The 25,819-nt window shown below is 45.0% G+C and overlaps 1 protein-coding gene across 4 annotated transcripts; it reads right to left on the reverse strand.

Moving 5' to 3' along the window:
• Positions 1–4,089: 4,089 nt before the first annotated feature.
• MAB21L3 (mab-21 like 3) lies at positions 4,090–23,815 on the reverse strand. Of its 4 annotated transcripts, XM_081845447.1 has the most exons (8): positions 23,674–23,815; positions 23,124–23,432; positions 22,516–22,702; positions 15,492–15,632; positions 10,994–11,285; positions 10,052–10,233; positions 7,611–7,805; positions 4,090–5,246 (listed from the first exon to the last, which is right to left on the reverse strand). In XM_081845447.1, exons 3-8 carry the CDS (start codon positions 22,561–22,563, stop codon positions 5,013–5,015), a joined length of 1,092 nt encoding a protein of 363 aa, XP_081701573.1. In that variant the 5' UTR covers positions 22,564–22,702; positions 23,124–23,432; positions 23,674–23,815; the 3' UTR covers positions 4,090–5,012. The 4 variants fall into 4 exon arrangements, with proteins under 4 accessions (XP_081701573.1, XP_081701574.1, XP_081701575.1 ...); XM_081845448.1 differs by lacking the exon at positions 23,674–23,815 and having other exon boundaries at positions 23,229–23,497; XM_081845449.1 differs by lacking the exons at positions 23,124–23,432; positions 23,674–23,815 and adding an exon at positions 23,044–23,066.
• Positions 23,816–25,819: the final 2,004 nt, after the last annotated feature.

Here is a 25,819-nt window from a genome sequence, read left to right on the forward strand (position 1 = left end):
TCTATCTATCTATCTATCATCTATCTCTATCATCTATCTATCTCTATCTATCTAATCTATATCTATCTATCTATCTATCTATATCTATCTATCTAATCTATATCTATCTATCTATCTATCTATCTATCTATCTATCTATCTATCTATCTATCTATCTATCTATCATCTATATCTATCTATCTATCTATCTATCTATCTATCTATCTATCTATCTATCTATCATCTATCTCTATCTCTATCAATCAATCAGGCTCTGCATGCAGCTTGCAAGATTCGGTCTGGCAGGATCCAGCTGCAAATTATTGCATAGACTGGGGGGGAGGGGGTCCTGCCTTCATCTGCTCCATTCTCCCCTCTCCCAATTAACCTCCATCTCCGGGGCTCAGTGGTGGGACGGAACACAAAGGGTGGGGGGAATCCCCAAGGGCTGCCCTGGTGAAATCATTTGTAGGCCTAAAGTTTGGACCCTTAAATCTCAGAGGTCTGGGATGCTACCGATCTGGCAAACCTAACTGGGTGGCATATTATTTTGTGCAAGCCTTCAACTAACTCATCTGTCTTCCTCCCTCCCCATCTCTCATATGGAAGCATGGTTCAGTTTATGGGAATTATATGGGAGGGGGCACATTTTCAAGATGAAATTAATGATATATAACACACCCCTTAAGGTTTACAAATTGCTTCCAAGTTAGCCCTTGCAATCCTTTTTTTGCTGTGTTTTTATGGAGCCCACAGAACTTTGCTGTCAAACCGTTGTGCTTTTTCTGACCTGATATGTGACCCTTTAAAAAAGAATATTGTGCCATTTCAATGCCAGACCTGCAGCTTCCTCTTTGTGGGTTCAGCCTGGTTCAAGGGAAAGTTCAGAATCGCCTCTTAATTAAGTCAATTTCTGTCTGTCCTTGAGGAGAGGTCAACTGCTTGCTTCCCCCTCCCCCTTTTTATAACAAAGTAAGGCCATTTCACTGTAAAATAAATAAGAGAGTAAAACCAGAAGGAAATGCAACTGGTGTCCTGTCTGGAGGAAGGGGCGGTATAAAAATACTCAGGCACCAAACCACTTTGCATGTAAGTTACAGGTGGCCAGGAATGCAAGGCCAGGTTGGGGGAGTTATGGAAGAAGCAAGTAATTATTAGCAATGCCAAAGCAGGAGCTGCCAGAGGCGAAATAAGGACATATCTGCATACAAATCAGTTCTAGCCTGAGTTATCCGGCCTCTTCAGGGACTTCTCAGCTGACACACGCCTGCCATTTTGTGCAGCTGGAGCTCAAGCACATCCTATGGTCTCTTCGGGATTTCAGGTTTTAAATCCTAGAGAAGGCACACTTCTAGTCTCTCCTGGTAAAGCAAACTCTTTAAAGGGGCAAGAGACTGTGGATAGAGAGCCCTGCTCTCCCTCCCTCTCCCCCCCCCTCTGTCCCCAGGGCTCCTAACCCACCTGCGTTCTTGCCTTCATGCCATCTCGTGCCCTGCTTGGGGGGGGGGGAACCATTGCAGTAAATACACAAATATTGCACTGATAATAATGATGATGATGACAGTAATAATAATACGACACACAAGACATTTGTTATTGGACACAATGCGTATTACTAGAAATGTTTCCATTCCAGTGCCATCTCACTCCTCACTGTCAGTGCTCGCTGGGGAAAAAAGACTGTTGCAGTCAATATACACATATTGCACTAAGAATAATATGACACACAGGACATTTGCTGTTATGCACAATGCATATTACTTAAAAGGTTCCTAAGCACAAGTTTTGGATTCTTTTTGGCACACTGTTAGAGATGAGGGTGGATCACTCCCTCTCAAGGAGGTCGCCCGTTACATGGAAACTTGAAGGCAAAAGAAGTCACCCTGTCTGTAAAACCAGGTCTAATCCTGGATTTTCATTCTGCTATTATTATTATTATCATCATCATTGTTGATTTATTCCCTGCCCTTCAAGCTAAGGTTCTAGGATGGGTTATGGCATCAAAACCATATTAAAAACTTAAAACAACTTACAACCATAAAAATAAGATGTGCCCTGAAAACTGTTGTTTGCTGCACAGCCTGGGCACAGGATTAGCACCACAGTGAGAGCTGGACTTTCCCATTCCCTTTTTTGGAAACCCACCTGTATAGCCTTTCCCACTTTTATTATTGATTAAAAGACCAGCCCCAGGAAGCTGCAGATGGAGGGAGGGCAGGCATTTTTCAAGTCAACTCCCTTCCCCACAACTGCATTTCGACCAGCAGAATGTGGATTTTGCTCAGGGCAGTTTTGAGTGGGGAAACAACCCCTCAGACCGAGGGAAATGAGCTGCTTCTCCCTAAGATCTGTAGCCTTTCATGGCCGTCCTTGCCAAAAATGGAAACAAGAAGTAAGGGGGGACGTGTGTACTTTTTGGTTTGAGGAGATGAGTGAGCTGAAGCCACGTTTGTCAGAGCGGAATCTTCCTTTCAGAAGCCCCCTTGGGTCCAAATGATGCTAGTCCCACTTTCCAGGCTAATATGTCACGGCGCTTGGGGTGCAACAATTCCTGTACCATTGCAGCTGAGAAGAGGCCTTGGGAGCAAACCAGGAGGCCTAATAACTGAAATAGACAGATGAGTCTGAAAGAGCGGTTCAGATCAAGAGCTCAGCCATGACCCTCATTTCGGCTCTTTCCATGAAACGGTGACTTGTGAAGGAGTCTTTCTTAAGCTGTGCTTCTGATACAAGCCATGCCTTAATTTGGGTGACCTTGTCCGGCCCTGAAGCTCTCCCCTCCAGCTTTCTGGTTGTTTGGGGGGGGGGGGCTCCGCCACTGCTTCCCCTTTAGCACACCCCTTCCCTTTCAAATTGCATTTCAATATTTGTACCGTGTGTGATTTTATCGCTTGACGTCAGTAGCAGGAGTTTTGCTTTCTGCCAGGGCACCAAGAATGCAAAGACACGGCCACCATCTGGTGGCTACTGAAGGCAGGGCAATGTTTTGTGACTTTGACAGGGTTGCCAGACGAAATGCTGTGTGAGAGTTTGCCAGATCAAACTTTCAGGAATAAGAATCACTTTGGAGTCACACTGGGTCTGAAATGAGGGATATTTATATCTTGCCTCTGGTACCTGATGTTTCCTCTCAAAATACAGTTGTACCTTGGTTGACGAAGGCCTTAGCAGTCGAACGTTTTGGCTCCCAAACGCCGCAAACCTGAAAGTGAGTGTTCCGATTTGCGAACGTTCTTTTGGAAGCTGAACGTCTGGCGGGGCTTCCGTGGCCTCCAATTGGCTGCAGGAACCTCCTGCAGCCAATCGGAAGCTACGCCTTGGAAGTCGAACCTTTTGGAAGTCGAGCGGACTTCTGGAACGGATTCTGTTTGGCTTCCAAGGTACAACTCTACGCACGTGATGCTGTCTCCACTTTCAAAGCCCCTTTCTACAAAGCCTTTGGCAAAAGCCCTTAGCTCTTATCCCCTACTGGAACAAGTCCTAAACACACTGAACTAAACACATCTTCTTCTTCTTGTCCTCCTTGCCTCCTTTCCCCTCTCTCTAGCAGAGCAGTCGCCAGCCATTTCAAGATTTGAGATACGGCTCATTTTCCAAAAAACCAAACCCACCCACACAAACCTTCCCCCAAAACCATGCTGACCCACAGAAACCCACCCAGGTAACATTCCCCCCACCATTTAAACCCACCCAGAGAAACTTTCCTATGCCCCTCACAAAAAAAACTGAGCACCTCTGACTCTAATTTCAGGCCCACCTTTGTGTACTTTTGCACTCTAAGCAAAATTCAAAAATTGCATTTAAGTGTCTTGTGCACGTGGAAGAGATTTACATTTCACCTGAAAGACATGAAAGCACTATGTCTAGATGCAGCTTTCAACGACCCTTGCCATGTCATATTTTACCATGTCACTTAGTTTTTTTTCCCCAATTGGAAGCAGTCCAGTGATTGGCCAGACGACAGCTTCATGCAATGGGGACAGTGGGACAGTGTGGCGGATGGATGTATTCCGGTTGTAAGAAAAAGCCTGAGCTGTTGAGAGTCCTGTATATTTTTTTTAAAACCTTGACCACTGTTTATTCATGCCACCGGCTGTCCACAAGTGTAACTAATTGAGGTAAGAACATTTTATTCTAGAATGTGCTCTACTGAACCCTTAAAGGGTCTCTGATTAAAAAAACCCTGAACATTGCACAGAAAAATAAGTATCCCTTCGCAGTCAGGACCACTTCTGAATGCCACTGCAGGAAAGCTGGCAACATGGCAGGAAGAAAGGTAGCACCAAACATTGGAAGCCTGTCTTCTCATTCACACACCTGAGGGCTACATCCCATGTTACATTTGGCAGATATTGCGCTCTCTGCGAACACAAACTCAAACGAGCAACGCATGCCACTAGCTTCCAGACAAGATCATAACTGGCAGGCTTTCTGACTCGGATCCAGTTGCATGCATTGCCCAGATGCATTTATGATGATGGTGCTCCTTTCATTTATATTTCTTTCCTGCTGTCCATGCAGTCAGACATTGGCTATTCCTAAAAACAAGAGAAGGTAACCTTTGGGGGCAAGAAGGAAGGAAAACCAAAAGAAGCAATGGAGGTATTTAGCAACCAACAAGTAAGGTTCATTCACCAACAGATCTAGGACTCTGAGACACACACATACCCCATCAGATTTTTCAAGATGCTCCCCAACTTTTTAGCGCATTGATAAATGCACAACAGTCCTTTATCTTTCACCCCAATTTTGCTGGATCCAAATATGGCAAACTGCTTTCGAGCTTAGCCCACCTAGAGAAGGTACAAAACAGAAGTGGGCAGCCCTCTGCCCATCCACTCTCCACAGGCTGAGTTTCTGCGAAAGAGGCTGGCTGGCTCCAGACTCAAAAGCAAACTAATCACGGAGAGGCAGAAGACAGAAGAGTTTGCTCCCAGATGCCGGTCCGTTTGCCTCTATCCTCACTACTCACCACACGGAGGAACTAAGGAAGAGGGCAAAACCTGGCTGAGGAGTCTGCTTGTCCATCTCTCTCAGTCCAGAGGAAGTGTTGGGTTCTCCAAGAAGACAGCCAGCTTGCCCGCTACCATATCCAGGTCGTTGGTGTTGGCATACTTCAGCAGGTTGGTGCCTTTGATGAAGTAATGCTTCAGGAAGTGCTGGCTCACACATTTGTGCAACTTGCGCACCATGCGCAGGAAGCCTTTGCGGAAGCAGGACCAGTCCTTGGAGCGAGGGTACTTCTCGCACGTCCAGAAAAGCACCATCTGCAGAAGACACAAATGAGGTGCAATAGATGGAATTCAGCAACACAGGAAGTATGGGGGGTGGGGTGGCTGGGATACGGTCTACATGGGATGGCTCCCAGGCTTGAAGTCAATACGGTGGTACAAAGTTAAGTCAAGCAGATATATAAGAATAAATGCTTAATTATTAAGATACAAAAATACAATCTCCATAATAAAGTTACAAAATAATAACAAGGAAGTCACGCACAGGCAAGAAATAAGCAGCAAAAAAAGAAATGGATAAATGTTGGTACATAATGAAATGTGAAAATGCGAATTTACAAATATAATGTATATGTATCACTATGTAAATATTTCATATATATATTGCGACATTAATAATAAATACAGTAAATAAATATTTTTTAAAAGTAAATACAGTGGTACTTTGGTTCTCAAACGCCTTGGTACTCAAACAACTTGGAACCCAAACTCTGCAAACCCGGAAGTAAGTGTTCCGGTTTGCGAATGCTTTTGAGTGCCACACTTCCGTTTTGAGTGTTGCGCTGAGGTCCTTCTGTTTTTTCTATTTATTTTGCGTTTTTGATTTTGCGGCTCTTTTTGTTTTGCTTTTGTGAGTGTGTGGAACCCAGTTCAGCTAGTGATTGACTGATTGTGTGACTGCAGTACATTGTTTATTGCTTTCATTTTATGGATCAATGGTCTTGTTAGATAGTAAAAGTCATGTTAAATTGCTGTTTGAGGGGTTGTTTTTAAAAGTCTGGAATGGATTAATCCATTTTGCATTACTTTCTGTGGGAAAGTGCATCTTGGTTTTGGAACGCTTTGGTTTTGGAACGGACTTCCGGAATGGATTAAGTTTGAGAAGCAAGGCGCCACTGTAGTTTAGAAATGCTACAGCTTTCTTAGTGAAGCTCACTGTTGCTCTGGCATGAAAAGTAAGGTGCCAGCTGCATCTTCTTCTGCCTGATGCATTTGTTGCTGAAGTTGGAACCCCTGATACCCAGGAGAATTTGGGGTTTCCGGTATACCGGGGGGGGGGGGACAGACAACAGCCTGGGGGGTTTGGCTTGGGCCTGGTTGCCAGAAAAACAAAGGGCAAGACCAGGCTTCCTCAAGCTCGGCCCTTCAAATGTTTTTGGCCTACACCTCTCATGATCCCTAGCTAGCAGGACCAATGGTCAGGGATGATGGGAATTGTAGTCTCAAAACATCTGGAGGGCCGAGGATGAGGAAGCCTGGGCAAGACCATTTCCCACCCCCCAAATATCACAAACACAAAATCTGGGCCAAAAATGATTTCCCTGCAACTCACTAGCACGTCTCTGGCAAGTGCTAGTGTCTGGCCTACATAGTATATCTTCATGTTTATATGGAGTTGTTTCCAGAACTGAAAGCCTAGCAACATACCAGAACGTTTAGAAGCACCACAGCTGGTGTCTCCATCACACAAGCCTATTGTGTAATGTTTGGCCCTGTGTGGGTCTGCAGAAAGTGTCCCATCTAGAAGAGAGAACATGGGGGCTTGCTAGCACAAGTGAATTAGACGGCCTTCTTAATAATGGCATCCGGTCCGAGTCAAGGGTGGAAAACCCTTTTTCTGCATAGCTGCCAACTTACAGATTTGAAAATAAGGGACCAGCAGGCTCGAAAATAAGGGATCAGCAGCCAAAATAAGGGATTTTAGTCAACCAGCATCCAAACAAAGCCTCAAGCGGTGGTTCCCACAGCGCAGCAACCCGGCAAAGGGGATGCAGCAAGGAGGAAAACCACCGTTACCTCTCCGCTGGGAAGCGCTGAGCAAAGGCAAGTCCCCAGGCAACACGTCCGATTTGATCGGCACAAGGCATGCAAGCTCCACCCCCCAGTCGTTCTTAGACTCCTTATTGGGTGAGCAACGCTGCCAAGCAACACAGTTGGAGCCTCCCTCCTCCCTGGCCAGCAGGGAGGGAGGGAGAGGAGCTGCTTCCTTTGAAACCTGGGAAATTTAAGAGACATCATCAATAAGGGACAGCAGCAGAACACAGCGCTGGGATAAGGGTCTTTCCCACCAAATAAGGGACAGTTGACAGCTATGTTTTTCTGTCAAGTGTCAGATTCCGTTGGGACTACTCTGTCAGAGGTCAATGGTGGATGGAGCCAGAGCAGAAAATGGCAGACTCTACCCATTTCCTCTCTCTTTCCAACACAACCTTTTCCTCACCTCCTTCCCCACCCAGTAGGATCCTGTGGTGTGGAGAAGAGAGAGTCAGCTGCCTTTTGCCCTTAGCAAACCACAGGCAATGAAGAAGCGTTAAGGAGCCAGTCCTCCAAAACACCTCCTCTTGTTTTGGGGTACAGATCTCTCCCCCCTTCCCAATGCCTCACTGGCTGCGCACACACCTGCAGGTGGAAGGCTGTGAGGACTGGCTTGTTTCCTGCACACCAGACATCTTCCTTCATCTGCCTCATAACCCGGAAGCACATCATGCGGCAACCGCCGTCCTCGTCGAGTCCCTGCATCAGGATGTGCTCAGCTCTCGCGAAGCTCAGGTACCAGTGGTAGTTGGAAGAGGCCAGGAGGTCAAAGCCAAAAGACTGCAGAAAAGAAGCAGAGCAAGTTGGGGAAGGAAAAGACGGGGGAGAGAAGGCAGAGCCCCCCCCCACAGCTGAGAGATTGGTTGAGCAGCTCCATAGGAGCAGCCTTTGCATTGTTTCAATCCATCAATTATCCCAAGGGTCCAGGGTGCTTACTAATACTCTGAAACAGATTGAAAGGCACAGAATTATGCAAATAAAATATATTAAAATATGCTAAATTAAAAGCAACGTTTACATGCTTATCCCATTGCCTTCAATGGGATAGCTACCTACGGGACCGCCTCTCCTGGTATGCCCCGCAGAGGACCTTAAGGCCCACAAATGACAACACTTTGGAGGTCCCAAGTCGCAAGGTGGTTAGACTGGTCTCAACTAGGGCCAGGGCCTTTTCAGTAGTGGCCCCGACTTGGTGGAAAGCTCTGTCACAAGAGACTAGGGCCCTGTGGGACTTGACATCTTTACGCAGGGCCTGCAAGACGGAGCTGTTCCGCCTGGCCTTTGGTTTGGACTCCGTCTGACCCTTATGTTTCCCTCCCCTTATGGTTTTGATTTATGGGCTACTTTTAAAATGAGACTGCATTTTAAATTGCATTTTAACCTGTATTTTAAATTGGTATTTTCCTCCCTATTATGTTTTTATTGTAATTTTACTGGTGTTAGCCGCCCGGAGCCTGGCTCTGGCCGGGGACGGCAGGGTATAAATAAATTATTATTATTATTATTATTATTATTATTATTATTATTATTATTAACAACAACAACAACAACAACAACAACAACAACAACAACAACAGGATATCTAGAAGCTGTGTTAAGGCTTGGGCTTTGGGGACTCTCCAGTGAGAGGAGGCTGGATGCATATCCGGAGAAGAGAACATAAACGGCCTTTCACGTGCCACCATAGTTTTTAACTGGTCCAGATTAATAAAACACTAGGCATATTTTAGCAGCCGAAAGGGAAAATATGGGAGAAGACACTGTCTAGAGCAGGTTTTCCCAAACTTGGGCCTCCAGCTGTTTTTGGACTACAATTCCCATCATCCCTGACCACTGGCCCTGCTAGCTAGGGATGATGGGAGTGGTAGTCCAAAAAACAGCTGAAGACACAAGTTTGGAAACCCTGATCTAGTGTATAGGGTCTTAAAAGCAATTGGTCAAGAGGGATCTGGAAGTTACACTCTTCCCCCAACCTAGTAGCATTATATAGAAATGGTGCCCTCTTCATACTTTTATGGGTTGTGTACATTGGCCACCTCTCCCTGGTAAGTTGAGGATTTGAAAATGACTCATGTTTTTCTTCCCTTGCTTACAGGAATGTGCTGCAAGTCTCCACTGCCAGTTGGCACCAGACTCCTGTCTCCATGCATGGCAAACAGAAAGAGAACAGAGAAAAGTCCGTCCCCCCATCTTAACACAAGAGCTTGTGGGCATCCAATGAAGTGAGAAGTTCGAAGGTTCGGGACAAATAAGAGAAAACACTTCTTCACACAGCGCATAAACTATGGAACTCACTCCATAGTAGCGATGGCCACCAACCCATACCCTCCAACATTTCCCCGATGAAAATAGGGACGTCCCATTCCAGAACGATGATTTTACTATTTATACCCCACTCTGGGCAGCTTCCAACATATATAAAAACATAAGAAAACATTAATTATTATTTTTTTAAAACCCTTCCCTATACAGGATTACCTTCAGACACCCTGCGGGCTGGATAACTCCATACCCTCCAACATTTCTCCGATGAAAATAGGGACATCCTCAGGAAAAGCGGGACATTCCGGGATCAAATCAGAAACCAGGAGAGCTTCTCTAAATCCAGAATGGCCCTGGGAAATAGGGACCCTTGGAGCGTCTGCCAACCTAGATATATTTCACGAAGGAGGGGGCTATCGAAGGCCACTGGCCATAGTGACTACGCTCCGTCTCCACGGCTGGGGCAGTATTACTTCTGAACCCCGAAGCAGAATATTAGTTTTAACTGTTCAAATCATTATGGCCTAAATCATTGGTTCTCATTTATTTTATTTTATTGTGGGCCACATTTTCAGAATAAAAATTTGCCCGTGCCACACCGACTATTTTAGTGATAAGAAATACATCCTCTCCTGTCACACCCGTGTGGCGCACCGCACTCTGGGAACACCCCTGACCTAAATCCTGCTCTCTTACCCCTCCACATGCCCCTCTCTGCAAGATCGGCTTGGGGCTAAAATCACGGTCGCATCCTGGCCTGGTACCTTGACGCATTGCACTTTCTCCTGGCTAGGCCAGCGCTTGAAACATCGGGGCCACTTGATTTTCCGAGGCCAACAAGTTGGGATCTCAATCGTTGGAACCAGCTCAACCTCAGCCTGGACGTCGGATGTCTCCACAGCAACATGGACCACTGGGCTGAAGCCTTCCAAAATGCTGACTCGCTCTGGGGGAAAGGGCATCGAAAGGGGATTTGTCAGCAGAAACTGGACTGCAGCAGATTCCTCGCCTGGCACAATTCTGCAGCTGGCATTTCCTCTTCCTATGCCCAATATTAGCTGGATTCTGACATTCATTAATTTCTTGGGTTTAGCAGCGCTCACCCCCCCCAAAAAAAAATTCCTTATGACAGTATACTTCTGCCAGTCTGTATCTATAGTCACAAAGGCAGTTTCATTTCATTTCACTTTTAATTTGTATACCGCCTTTTTATATTTACTTGCACAAGGGGGTTTACAGCAACAAAATAAACAATCAAGAACACGCCCCTTACAATAATCTGGTCCAATACAGAAAGGCATAACAAAATATAACTTAAACAGAATGGCTTATATAAAAGAAATTAATATTCAACAATCTATTAGAATATAATAGTACGCAATAAAATAAACTCTGAAAACATCAGCAAATAATTAAACAGAAATTCACTCTTAATTACAATGAATATGATCTAAACTATGATCATTAGAAATCATTGCAAGTCACAATGCAGATGATGGTGGAGGTGGAGGTGATGATTTGTGGTATGGTCTGTCATGAGGGCCAGGACCACTCTGCTGGTGTGGGTGGGTGGGTGTCTGGGTGTAGACCCGGCAGAAATATCTGTTCGAGGTTTGGGGAGGCCATGAGTGCCTGTGGTTGATTGTGGGAAAGGGCTACCAAAACCCCTGAGCCACTTCCTCTCGCACCTGGCCCAGTGAACTCACCTGTGAGATTGTGAGAGACGATCGCTTTCTCCACAAGTTCTCGGAAGACAGCCAGGACCTTGGCAGGCACGAGGTCACCCTCGATGTTCACATCTGCCTCGTGCCACTGCTGGAGGCTCTTGGAGAACTGCTCCACTTCCAGCCACTGCTGCAGCTCCTCCGGGTCCCTGACAGGGGACAGGAGCTTGGCTCCATGCGTCGTGTAGTAGCGCCAATGCCGTACCTGGCCTTCTTTGTACCCAGACAGGCCAAGCAAGGGGACGGTGATGAGGAACTGGCCGGGTGTTAAGACCTAGACAGATTCAGAAAGGTTGGAACGGGAAACGGCTAGGATGGCCAGGAAACTAGAACAGGCTTTGGGCTTGTCCACACTTCCATGGGTCGGATCTGAATTAGAGGCTTCCTGATTCACGGCTGAAGGCAACCCTAAGCATGCTTACTCAGAAGTATATATGTTAAGTACTGGAGCCTTGGTTACTTCACTACATCTGCTAACAGTGAGGAAATGATCTCTCTCTCTCTATATATATATAATAATAATAATGTAAGAATGCCATCAAGCAATCCTAACGGGAAGATTGGCAGTGCCGTATCACTATCCTGGATTTGCATGAAGTCAGGTTGGGATAGGGAAGCAAAAGTGAAGGCAGGTTGCACAACAGCAATGGCCCCAGCAGAGGAGTGAGGAGCAGGCAAGACTGAGAGGGGAAAAGAGGCAGTTGAAAACAACAGAAGAGTTTTAATTAAAGCAGGGATTGAGTGAACTGAGAGGGAAATTGTTAAGTTGTGGGTGAACATATCAGACGACACAGCGATTCTTCAAAGAGCTCTTGCTTATTCATAGGCCAGAACAGAACTGAGCTGAAGGGTTCAGCCAGCCTGCTTATATAGAGCTCCACCACAACGCAACAGTAACCACTTTCTGTAATTATCCAATCACTGAAAGTCACTTTCAATCCCTTATTTGCATATGTGGATCTGAGTGAAAACTATCTACAGTATCCCCCTTCTGGCCCAGGGTGAGAACTTCAGTACATAACAGAAATGGTTGTTTGAAACAACAGCAGGTGTTTGAGTAAAGTACTATGGAATATTTGAGGGCTTAACATCCTTGGGGAAGTTTGAGCACAGTGAAAAGGGAGGGACACTGAAAAGCAAGCAAAGTGGCCATTTTAAACAACAGCAGAGGTCTGAATAAAACAAGGATGGTATTCCTCAGAAGAGAATTACAAGGCATAAGTACAGATGGAATTTATTGTTCATGTGCCATTGCAAAGAAGTCCCATGTGGTTTTTGTGGGGATGACAAATTCCGTGGTACGTAAAGCCCAGGGACTAGAATACGTCCAGCAAAATGTGCAGGCCCACAAAATGTGAAGCCCCCTTCTTCAGGTGAGACTTCTCAGGCAGCAGGTGACTTAAAAGCCTGACTTTGTGCTTTCATACATTTTGGGAGGTCTTGGCTAGGGAAGAGGTGAGTTAGGGTAGTTGGTGGAGTGAGAGTGGTGGTGATCAAGGGAGGAAGCAGACATGAGGGGACCCGGAGGGAACCTAGGCAAGGTGTTTGTACCTGGATAGACGGGTGGAAGGGGCTCTTCCCCCGAAGCAGAGCTGACCACTTGGCCAGTAAGGCTGGCTGATCCTGAGAGGCAGCAAGGAAAGAAGTAGACAGAACAGATGCAGTAAAAGGCAATTAGTTGGCTAACTAAAAACGCAGCTCGTGTTAATGCAAATCACTAGGCAGGATGAAATCCAAAGAGATGCCAGCTTGGCAGCCTGGAGATGGAACTTCTTCAAAACACTCTGAAGCACACCTTGTCCAATCCTTCGGGAAACAAGGAAAACACGGCATTGAGCTCGTTTCTTCCCTTGTGGGGTCTTTGCTTTCTCTCTTTCTACCTTATCTGCCTGCAAGAGAGGTGAGTGGGGGACTCAGGGCAGAGAGAGCGAGACAGCAGGAACTGCAGTCATCTCCAAAGGTTTTGCAATGCTGAAAACCAGCTTGCGGCAGCAGCCTCACAACCTTCTCCAGTCTACTAAAATGCGGTGTCCCTTTGCTGCAAGTGCCGTTTCTGAAAACGGCTATCGGCCTCCAAGAACTGGAATGAGGAAAGTGAGGGAGAAGGGAGAAATGGTGCCACCATTCGTTGGCTCCCCCCTCACCTTGCCACAAAGTCTGGAGACTTGTGGGGACATTTCGTTCCCTCCCCCCCCCCTGCCCCACAGCTTGCCACCTAGCCAAGACCTGATGGGTTTCCCAATTTCCATAAGTCATCTCAAGGGCGACCCTGCCAGCGACCTCTGAGGCTGCTGGTTAATGTCAAACTAGCCTAGCCCCAAGCCAGGAATGTAGAAGGGGCACTTCAAAGGAGAACTATGGTCCCTGGGATTTTCAGCTACCCATATTGATCCCTGGGGCTGGGAATGATGATCATTCGTACTCACATGTTGCTAGTGTTTCAGTAGTCTGAGCCTGATGTCTAAATAAGCCCTCTGTTCAGAACCCCCACCATTCTGAGGTCTGCAGGTTCAGCCCCTTCTCACGGATGCATATAAATTAAAGTGTTACCTGGATATCACCATTTGCTGCACCCTCCCTCTAAGCATTCACCTGGAGTTAACTTAGCTGTAAGGTTACTAAGGGACGTGGATGGCGCTGTGGGTTAAACCACAGAGCCTAGGACTTGCCGATCAGAAGGTTGGCGGTTCAAATCCCCGCGACGGGGTGAGCTCCAATTCCTCAGTCCCTGCTCCTGCCAACCTAGCAGTTCGAAAGCACGTCAAAGTGCAAGTAGATAAATAGATACCACTCTGGCGGGAAGGTAAACGGCGTTTCTGTGCGCTGCTCTGGTTCGCCAGAAGCGGCTTAGTCCTGCTGGCCACATGAGCCGGAAGCTGTACGTCGGCTCCCTTGGCCAATAAAGCGAGATGAGCGCCACAACCCCAGAGTCGGTCACGACTGGACCTAATGGTCGGGGGTCCCTTTACCTTTACCTAAGGTTACTAATGGTAAGAACTATGTACACTGCTTTGAGCTCTTTGGGGGAAAAATGAGATTCAAATACATTAAATTAAAAAAAATACGAAGGCAAGTTTCTCTCAAAAAAAAGTTTAGTCAGTTGACAAGAACCGTTGCTGATTTGCAGAAATGAAACATTTTCTCCCTACGGCCTGCCTTCCAACCATTAAATATGAAACTGTGCCTTTCTCTGGATGCTCACGGGTTATAACATCAAGGAAGGGTTAAGGAATGATTTTCCTAATGTAGATGGATGGGCATGTTACGTTTTGCTTGTAACGTTAATAATGCGTCATTGAAAGGTGACACCAGAGGGCGCTGCAGAGCAACCAGGAACTGGCAGCTGGGAAACTGCATTTTGACAGGCAAAAACAAGGTAAGGAACGTTTGAAATTTACCAGTCTGCCCTGTGACGTTTTAGAACAATCTATCTAATGCCGTTCTAATAACGTTAAAAAGGTCTGCGTAGATCCAGCCCCAGTTTTAATAATTGCAAGGAAGTATGCCTCTGATTGTAACTGATGGCTGAATACGAGTGGTAATAGAAGCCCATTCAGGGGGTAGAATCATAGAATCATAGAATCATAGAGTTGGAAGAGACCCCAAGGGCCATCGAGTCCAACCCCCTGCCAAGCAGGAAACACCATCAGAGCACTCCTGACATATGGTTGTCAAGCCTCTGCTTAAAGACCTCCAAAGAAGGAGACTCCACCACACTCCTTGGCAGCAAATTCCACTGTCAAACAGCTCTTACTGTCAGGAAGTTCTTCCTAATGTTTAGGTGGAATTGAGGTTATGAACTGGAAACAATGAAAACATCCTGAGTTCCAGCCTCTTCCTGCATCTTTTGGTTGTACATCAGTCCTGCCTTCTGGCTTGCTCCTCAAATCCTGCCTTCTGGCTTGCCCTTTGGTTCTGAATTACACCTTCATTCCACGACTCCGGGTTGCCCACAAACTGCTTCCCACACAACCCAGACCTTACACTGTCCTTTAAAGGTTCCAGAACTGTAGTTCAGAGCAAGAAGCCAGAGGCAGCAAGTGTAGCTTTAATCCTGCAGTCTATAATGGACAGATGGTGATCCCATGAGGAGGAGGGTCCAGAACCGCTTGTGGACTCAGTGCACCAATAATAATAATAATAATAATAATAATAATAATAATAATAATAAATAAATAATAGATAAATAAATAAATAAATAAATAAATAAATAAATAAATAAATAAATTATTTATTTATTATTTATACCCCACCCATCTGGCTGGGTTTCCCCAGCCACTCTGGGTGGCTTCCAACAAAATATTAAAAATACATTAAAACAACAGTCATTAAAAACTTCCCTAAACAGGGCTGCCTTCAGATGTCTTCTAAAAGTCAGATAGTTGTTTATTTCCTTGGCATCTGATGGGAGGGTGTTTCACAGGGAGGGCGCCACAACCGAGAAGGCCAGGTTCAAGCCAAAGACCCCATGCACACTTACCTTCATGTTTTCATTATGAATCCCAGAGTTAGAAATCGCCTGGAAACGAGAATCCTTGTTGCTAATTTCGTTGGTAAGCCGTTGTATGATTTTTTGCACTTCATCCACTGTTTTGGCCACTGCTCGGTGCCTCAGGTCCACCTGCAGACAAAATCCAACATTCCTACTATATTGTTTCGGACTCCAGACTGTACAGAATCAGAGAATGGTAGACCCGGAAGGCAGAGGTGGAGGAAGGGGGTGGGGAGGGCAGTCTGCTCCAGGTGCCAGCCGGGGGGGGGGGGCGTCGCTGTGGGCAGGTGCCTCCCCCTTGGGGTGATCGCTCGGGCAGGTGCCACTCCATTGGGACGCCCCCAGGTACCAAAGCCCCTTCCTCCGCGACTGCCGGAAGGGACCCCCAAGTGGCATCTAGTCCACAGCTTAACCACAGACCTTCTGGAAGACATATTATTTAGGTGAACCTTGCTGTGTGTGCAGGTACCCATGTATGTGAGTCTGGATGCAAATGGCATGGGAATTCCAGTTCAGAGGGCGCTGTCCAGTTCAGTAGTTCTGCTAGTGGAAGGATTCTGTTTGTAGAACGGAACTTGCATCCCCTCCCCAAATCTTTTGGGTTGGGGAAATATCTAAAGGGTCCCCCTTTAGGTATTATTTACACGGCAGAGCTTCCTATGCTTAATTCTGAGTTGTTGTTTAGTCGTGTCCGACTCTTCCTGACCCCCTGGACCAGAGCACACCAGGCCCTCCTGTCTTCAGTTATGAGTACTTACACCCAAATTTACTGGAACTTACATTTACTTGGCTGGATCTTTGAATTCATTTGCGTTCTTCATTGTACTGTGAAGCATCTAAAGCTATCACTTGAATTGCTTGGCCTTTTGTAAAAACGGAACAAAAAACTGACACCCCCCTTCCCCCTCAAGGTTTATACACTTAGGCTACGCTTCATGCACCTGACAAAGCAGACTTTTGCCCATGAAAGTGTCAGCTGCAATGAAATTATTATTATTATTATTATTATTATTATTATTAGTTACAGATAGGTAGCCGTGTTGGTCTGCCATGGTCAAAACAAAATAAAAAAATTCCTTCCAGTAGCACCTTAAAGACCAACTGAGTTAGTTCTAGGTATGAGCTTTCGTGTGCATGCACACTTCTTCAGATACACTGAAACAGAAGTCACCGGACCTTTCTATATAGTGAGAAGGTGGGGAGGGGTATTACTCAGAAGGGTGGTGGGAATGGGTGATTGGCAGATAGCTGCGATGAGCCTGTTGACGACTCTTAACGACTGCAATAGGTCTAACAGGAAAAAGCAAGGGGTGAGAAGGTGAAAAATGGCTTTGTCATGTATAATGAGATAAGAATCCAATGTCTTTGTTCAAACCAGGTCTCTCCATAGTTTTAAGTTTGGTGATAAGTTGCAATTCAGCAGCTTCTCTTTCCAGTCTATTTCTGAAATTCCTTTGTAATAGAACAGCTACTTTGAGATCTTGTATAGAATGTCCTGGGAGATTGAAGTGTTCTCCTACTGGTTTTTCTGTCTTGTGGTTCCTGATGTCGGATTTATGTCCGTTTATTCTTTGGCGTAAGGTCTGGCCTGTTTGTCCAATATAGAGAGCTGAAGGACACTGTTGGCATTTTATGGCATACACAATGTTAGACGATGAGCAATTAAATAGTCCCGAGATGGTATGTGTGATGTTGTTGGGGCCAGTAATGGTGTTGTCCGGGTGTATGTGGCAGCAAAGTTGGCATCTGGGTTTATTGCAGGCTCTGGTGCCAGTGTCCGTGTTAAGTCTGGTTATAGTATTATTGTGGGTTAGGAGTTGTTTAAGATTGGGGGGCTGTCTGGAGGCAATGAAAGGTCTTCCTCCCAGAGCTTGAGAAAGAGAACTGTCATTGTCCAGGAGAGGTTGTAGATCTCTGATGATGCGTTGTACTGTTTTAACTTGGGAGCTGTATGTGATGACTAGAGGTGTTCTGTTATTTTCTTTTTTGGGTCTGTCTTGCAGCAAGTTCTCTCTGGGTATCAGTCTGGCTCTGTTGATCTGTTGTCTAACTTCATCTGCTGGGTATTTTAGTTCTAAAAAGGTTTGCTGTAGATCTCTTAGGTGAGAGTCTCTGTCTGTAGAATTGGAGCAGATGCGGCTGTAACGTAGTGCCTGGCTATATACAATGGACTGTTTGGTATGTTTGGGATGGTAGCTAGAGGCATGTAGATATGTTTGTCGGTCAGTTGGTTTACGGTATAAGGTGGTGTCTATGCGCCCATCCTGTATTTTTATAGTAGTGTCCAAAAAATGTATTTCTTGCATAGATTGATTCATTGTTAGGTTGATGGTGGGGTGAAAATCATTGAATCATTAAAAAATCATTGAAATCATTGAATCATTACAAAGGAATTTCAGAAATAGACTGGAAAGAGAAGCTGCTGAATTGCAACTTATCACCAAACTTAAAACTATGGAGAGACCTGGTTTGAACAAAGACATTGGATTCTTATCTCATTATACATGACAAAGCCATTTTTCACCTTCTCACCCCTTGCTTTTTCCTGTTAGACCTATTGCAGTCGTTAAGAGTCGTCAACAGGCTCATCGCAGCTATCTGCCAATCACCCATTCCCACCACCCTTCTGAGTAATACCCCTCCCCACCTTCTCACTATATAGAAAGGTCCGGTGACTTCTGTTTCAGTGTATCTGAAGAAGTGTGCATGCACACGAAAGCTCATACCTAGAACTAACTCAGTTGGTCTTTAAGGTGCTACTGGAAGGAATTTTTTTATTTTGTTTTGACCATGGCAGACCAACACGGCTACCTATCTGTAACTGGAACTATGGAAGGCACCACATTGAGCCGCATGAAATGGAAGTCCATCAACCTCACCAAGAAACTTGCACAGGTACAGACTGATATCTTCTTTCTTACTAAATGCAAGAACCTGGACATTATACCCAAGGGTCTTAGAATTAAGAACCCTCTACAATCCACGTATCCCACTGAATATGCAAGAAAACTATGCAGCACTTTCTCTAAGAAGCTGCTCAAACATCTGATCAGCGTTCTCTACTCTAAACAGAAGCTAATAAAGGAGGAACTCCTTGTATTGGACAACTCTATCAGGAACCACCAAGCTTGGCAAGAGTTCCAAAAGGAAAAACAGAACATTTACCACTCTCAACTGGAGCTACTGAAAAAACAGAAAAACAAGAAACTCTCTAACCTTTCCAACCTACAGGCTACTAATCAAAACAAGATCAACAATATTGTCAATCTCTCACAGCAAGCACTCAGCCCAGCTGAGGAATCAGTCCTTTCACGTGGACTGTCATTCTGCCCTGCCAAATCCCCAGACATGATTCAGTTCTGTGGGGACTTGGAAGCATTTTTCCGCCGTTTACGCCTGAAGGAGTATTTTCAACACACACAACAACAAGACAAAGCAGAACAAGCAACAACTTCACAACCCACTGCAGAACAACAACCACCCTCCCAACAGAACACTGACCACCAAGTACCACCGAAAAAGTGTTACACAAAAAGGGACTCCACATGGACCCCTCCTGATGGACGCAATACCACACTGGACTTGTACATTGACTGCTTCCGCCACAGAATCCAAACAGATGTGACCAGAAAACACCATCGCTTACAACAAAATCTAAACCATGCCGAAAGGAGAGCCATAGATAATCTCAGAAACAACCCAGACATTATAATTAAAGAAGCGGACAAAGGTGGAGCGGTCGTCATCATGAACAAAACTGACTACATTCAGGAGGCTCACAGACAACTTTCCAATACTGCCTTTTACATAAAATTGGACTCAGACCCCACACAAGAATACAAAAAAGAACTGAACAAGATTGTTAAGGAGCTACCCCCACACATCCAAGAACAGATCCTCACAAACACACCAACAGAACCTCGACCAGGAACTTTCTATCTTCTACCTAAAATACACAAACCAGGAAATCCAGGACGCCCCATCATTTCAGGTATTGGCACTATTACAGTGGGTGTCTCCGGTTATATGGACTCTGTTCTGAAACCATATGCCATCAGTGCTCCCAGCTATGTACGTGACACCACAGATTTTCTGAGGAAAATACAATCTTTAAATAATCTTCCCAACAATACTATACTAGCTACTATGGATGTGGAATCTCTGTATACCAACATCCCACACAACGATGGTTTACAAGCTATAAGGAATACCATTTCAGATAAAACCACAGCGGACTTTGCTACCAAACTCTGCCAATTTGTCCTTACCCACAACAACTTCAAATTCGGTGATGACCTGTTCCTTCAGATCAGCGGCACAGCAATGGGCACCCGCATGGCCCCACAGTATGCCAACATCTTCATGGCGGATTTAGAACAACGTTTCCTAAACTCCTACCCACTCAAACCTCTCTTGTACCTGCGATACATTGATGATATTTTTATCATCTGGACACATGGTCAACAGACCCTGGACACCTTCCACCAGAAATTCAATGATTTTCACCCCACCATCAACCTAACAATGAATCAATCTATGCAAGAAATACATTTTTTGGACACTACTATAAAAATACAGGATGGGCGCATAGACACCACCTTATACCGTAAACCAACTGACCGACAAACATATCTACATGCCTCTAGCTACCATCCCAAACATACCAAACAGTCCATTGTATATAGCCAGGCACTACGTTACAGCCGCATCTGCTCCAATTCTACAGACAGAGACTCTCACCTAAGAGATCTACAGCAAACCTTTTTAGAACTAAAATACCCAGCAGATGAAGTTAGACAACAGATCAACAGAGCCAGACTGATACCCAGAGAGAACTTGCTGCAAGACAGACCCAAAAAAGAAAATAACAGAACACCTCTAGTCATCACATACAGCTCCCAAGTTAAAACAGTACAACGCATCATCAGAGATCTACAACCTCTCCTGGACAATGACAGTTCTCTTTCTCAAGCTCTGGGAGGAAGACCTTTCATTGCCTCCAGACAGCCCCCCAATCTTAAACAACTCCTAACCCACAATAATACTATAACCAGACTTAACACGGACACTGGCACCAGAGCCTGCAATAAACCCAGATGCCAACTTTGCTGCCACATACACCCGGACAACACCATTACTGGCCCCAACAACATCACACATACCATCTCGGGACTATTTAATTGCTCATCGTCTAACATTGTGTATGCCATAAAATGCCAACAGTGTCCTTCAGCTCTCTATATTGGACAAACAGGCCAGACCTTACGCCAAAGAATAAACGGACATAAATCCGACATCAGGAACCACAAGACAGAAAAACCAGTAGGAGAACACTTCAATCTCCCAGGACATTCTATACAAGATCTCAAAGTAGCTGTTCTATTACAAAGGAATTTCAGAAATAGACTGGAAAGAGAAGCTGCTGAATTGCAACTTATCACCAAACTTAAAACTATGGAGAGACCTGGTTTGAACAAAGACATTGGATTCTTATCTCATTATACATGACAAAGCCATTTTTCACCTTCTCACCCCTTGCTTTTTCCTGTTAGACCTATTGCAGTCGTTAAGAGTCGTCAACAGGCTCATCGCAGCTATCTGCCAATCACCCATTCCCACCACCCTTCTGAGTAATACCCCTCCCCACCTTCTCACTATATAGAAAGGTCCGGTGACTTCTGTTTCAGTGTATCTGAAGAAGTGTGCATGCACACGAAAGCTCATTATTATTATTATTATTATTATTATTATTATTATTATTATTATTTTGAATTTGTATACCTCCCTTCATCTGTAGATCTCACGGCAGTTCACATCATAAATTACAATTTTTAGGCATTAAGAGGCTTCAGAACTCATCTTTATTGTCCTATATATCAAATTTCCGGCATCTATGAACTGTAGGAGCATCCATGCTTTTCAGACCTGTTTTAAATATACTCTAGTTGCTTGCTGCCCTCCAATTCAGGGTGGGGATTTTTGTAAAAAAACCAACAAGAACAGTGTTCCTTCCTTCTCAAGAGGTGTCTTCTCACTGGGGCGAAGTTTTGTTTGTTGATAATCCCTTATTACATTGTGTTGACTATACTTAATTATATCATGGGTAGGGTCAAAGTCAATTAGATTTCTTGTGTGACTATATAATAAACAAGAAGAACAAGGTGTGCATCAAGAAATCAGGTGGGGGGAAACACAAAAGGAAACACGAGAAAGAATGAAGCTGCTTCTCATATACAGATTCAAATATGTGTGGATGTAGACTCTAATTTGATGGGGCAAAGTGGATTAACAGCTACATAATGCCCAAACATGGAAAAGCCCAAAGCGTCCTTCTGTTAATGCCCAGTTTGAGTAGTTACTGAGAAAATCAGGGCCAAATTAGATGCGACAGCACAATATTTCCCACGTGTTTTGAAAATGTAAGTGCAGCTGTGGACAGAAGGTGTCTTGGATCTGCAGTGCTTCTGGGAGGGGCTTTTCACTCTGCCCTTTTCCACGTTAGAATCCTGCCTCTGCAGACAAGTTAATGAAGAAAGACTTCCTACAGTTAAGAAAATTTGAAGGAACCCCCCACCCCCCGCCAAATGATTCTAGCCGTTTGTCTCTCTCCATAGAGAGCATCTGCCCTGTTTGGCTCCAGCAGACAGAATAAAAACTACCACAGATCCTCTTGCATTTGTTCATAATGGTTTTGCTGTAGATCCAAGATTGGGTACTTCAGAGCAGGAGACATTCCTGGGTTAGATTTTGCTGATCCTTCCCAAAATTTCATTCAGTTGGTACTTTACCTGGAGAGTTCTACCCAGTGCTTTTTTTCCTGTTAAAAATGTTTAGGGGTACTCTCACTTTCCTACTCATATTGAAATACTGTCCCTCAGTGAGGCCAAACTTAGATTCACAAAATGTTGAGGGGTGTGCGTCCCCCTGCGCGCCCCCCCCCACTGAAAAAAACACACTGGTTCTGCCTCATAAACATGAAAACAGAATTCCGAACCACCACAATGTCCCTTACCTTATTCTGAATGTATTGTTCTACAGCTTCTTCTGCGAGTGGTTTCATGGCAAGGACTTGTCTTCAACAGATCTCCAAGGAAAATCCTTTGTGCCTGCAGGGTTTTCTTGACACTGGCGCGGGGCAGCAATCCCGGGGTTTCCACATGCGCTTTTCCTTGACTATTTCATTAGAAACCTTGTTTTTCCTGCATATGGAGAAGGAAAGCAAATCTTCTTTTTGTCCCGCATTACAGCACCCATGCGCAGCTTAGCACTTAAGGACAGTCCCAGTCCGACTCCCTTTAAAAAGAAAACGGGTTTGATTGTTTTCATTTTTAAAAATGCAAACAATCTTAACATGTGCAGACTTAAGAGATTCAGAAAAAGCTAATCTTTTATGAAAAAGCAGCGCACTTTCTCAGCCATTGCTGACTGCCACAAGACACCTCCTTGCTCAGTCAAGCTCTCTTGCCCATATCCTTTGCAAAATAAATCATCTTCCACCTCCCCCCCCCCCTTCTCTGCAACGGAGCCCTTGGTTTTATACACTTTGGCGTTGCAGTGCAAGGCCTCTGCTCCTTATCTCTCCTTTCTGCCTCCTGCGAGTATTTACTGTAAATGCCACACCACTTGGGCCTTGCCTGCCAGCCGCTCGCCTTTCTTGACTGTAAACACAGACTAAGCCGCCTCTCGTTAGCTGCCAGCCGCCCAAACGAACAGAAGCGCACCCACCACAAATGGCTCAGGAAGGGAAAACAATTGATTGGGCTCTTTATCAATCGAAGCGGTTGTTTGTTTTTGCAAAAGCTTGCGTCAGAGGCGTGTGGTGCACAAGGCCAGAGATTCACTCCAAACAGTTGGGCTTGGCTTGGCAGCTTGCAGTCTCTTCACTGGATAGTCTTGCAGGGCCACAAGGGATTGGGAAGACCTCAACATCTGCAAATAAAAAAGTATTAGCACACAGGGGGTTCCTGCAACTTTCATGCCTCAACCACCCAAGACATTTGGACTGGAGTTGGCCGTTCTTGTCCCTAGCTCACTTCTGATGTTTTGGTCACGAGACAGATTGATGCGGGTTGCATGGCTAGAGGAAGATTGATCTGCAGAGAATCCACTTTAGGGCTGAAAGTCAGATGCCTATCTTTCCAGCCTCTAAGACTAAGTCCTTCTGCCTCACCTGTGCTCTTTTCCTCCCACTGCTGAAACCTGCCACACACCCAAACCTTTGCCTGTCCGGACAAGATACATTTCTAGAGATACACTGCCAACCAGTGTCGACAATATTGAGCTAGATGGGTCAATGATCTGACTTGGTATAGGGGTGCTTCCTATGGAAAAAGGGACGCGGGTGGCGCTGTGGTCCAAACCACTGAGCCTCTTGGGCTTGCCGATCAGAAGGTCGGTGGTTCAAATCCCCGCGACAGGGTCAGCTCCCGTTGCTCTGTTCCAGCTCCTGCCAACCTAGCAGTTTGAAAGCAGCCCAGTACGAGTAGATAAATAGGTACCGCTGTGGTGGGAAGGTAAACAGCGTGTGCTCTGGTTTCCGTCACGGTGTCCCGTTGCGCCAGAAGCAGCTTAGTCCTGCTGGCCGCATGACCCAGAAAGCTGTCTGTGGACCAAATCCGGCTCCCTTGGCCTGAAAGCGAGATGAGCGCCGCAACCCCAGAGTCGCCTTGGACTTAACCTTCCAAAGGTCCTTTACCTTTACCTTTGGAAAAGACAGTATACCTGGCAAAAATGTGCAGCCAAGGGGGGAAATGTATGGACTGTTATGGAATACCACGAAAGCCCAGAGTGTACTACCATTTCCTGCAACTTTAAAAAGATAACATTTGGATTCCTTTCAAGGCACCTTTGATGCCAGAGATCTAGGAACAGGATCACCACGATTTGCTAAACTCTAAAGTGTCAATAGCACCTGTGTATAGAGCGGGGACTTGCATTGGGATCATAGCATGGGGCGGGAGGGGGGGTTAATTCTTTCATGCTGTTTTCCTTATTAAAATGCCTTCCTCAAGCTGCTGCCCCCCCCCAAAGCTGGACAAGACAAACAGCTATTGTTGCCATTACCACTTAAAACAAAACAAAACCCCAGTAGATTCTGTTCACTGATGTTGGGTCTACTTTGGCTTTAAGGCATGAGAAAATGTAAGGAAGGGATTTCTGTAAGTCAAGCTCTTAGCATGGTGGTATTTTGCCCTCTCTCCAGCGTAGATATAGCATTCTCACAACTTTTCAGGGTAGGCTGGAGACAGAATAGATGTCAAAAACCACCCTGTTTTTATTTTTTTATTTCCCCCCCCTCAGAAAGTGAGATGTGTTCCCTACAACAGAAACATATTGGAACACTTATTCTCACCCCCATTCTCACCCCCACTGTACTACTTAGCTTCTTTTAATTGTTAGGGGACTGAATTTTTTTTTAACCGTTTGTATTTTTGTATTGTATTTTCTGTATTTTTTATTATTATTTTTTTTTCTTTTTTTCTTTTTTTAATTTTCTGTTTGTAATCATTAAAATTTGAATAAATATTATTTTTTTAAAAAAAAGAATTTTAAAGCCTTACAGGCTATTTTAATAACTTGAATTTTGGAGCTCTGACCACACCTTACCAAAGACTGAGTTCTGTAACCAAAGGTTCTCTTCTTCAATTTTACTACACTGTGCAGTCTTCCGTCACGGAGTATGCATTTCATTCTATAAATAGCAAAGGAGCATGTCTGACCGGGCTATTTTGAGGATGTTCCGCACATCATTTTTTCTTTTTAATGATTGGATGAGTCACGGCATGGAGGCTTGGAAACAGAGAGAGCTTTACAATGTTGTCGCTAATTCGTTGTGACAGCAGCAAAGTCATGTACCAAGGCCTTCTTCACTGCTGCCGACGACGGGAGATCAATATTTGTCAGCTCCATCAACTGTGCCTCCAGTGCTTTCTTGTTTGTTTGTTTGTTTGTTTGTTTAAACAACACACCTAAATCTGCCCTATAGATTGTTACTGCTATGTCAGTCTCAACCACAGTAAAAAGGTGATTTCTTCTCTGGAGTAAGACTTCTCCTGGGAGCCCTGCAAAGATTTTGGAGTTTGCAAAATTTATCTTCGGGCAGAACGATAAAGCTAAATGGGAAAGCGAGCTTAGATATAAAATAAAATGAGTTAATCCTAAATCTGTATTCAAAGAGAGAGCATGATTTCTTGCCACCGAGATGTAGACAAATGAAACTAGAACTGGAGTGTTGTTGTTGTGGTTGTTGTTGTTGTTATTAATAATAATAATAATTTATTACTTATACCCCACCCATCTGGCTGGGTTTAGATTAG

The sequence above is a fragment of the Podarcis erhardii genome, assembly GCF_964252035.2.
Source record: "Podarcis erhardii genome assembly, chromosome: 17".
Classification (NCBI taxonomy): Eukaryota; Metazoa; Chordata; class Lepidosauria; order Squamata; family Lacertidae; genus Podarcis; species Podarcis erhardii.

Coding starts and splice junctions, on each gene's coding strand:
- MAB21L3 (XM_081845450.1), bottom strand. CDS start 22,563: ATGAAACCACTCGCAGAAGAAGCTGTAGAACAATACATTCAGAATAAG. Junction 12,635..15,491: donor TTCATAATGAAAACATGAAG/GTAAGTGTGCAT, acceptor GCTGCCTCTCAG/GATCAGCCAGCCTTACTGGC. Junction 11,286..12,562: donor CCTTCCACCCGTCTATCCAG/GTACAAACACCT, acceptor GAATCTGTCTAG/GTCTTAACACCCGGCCAGTT.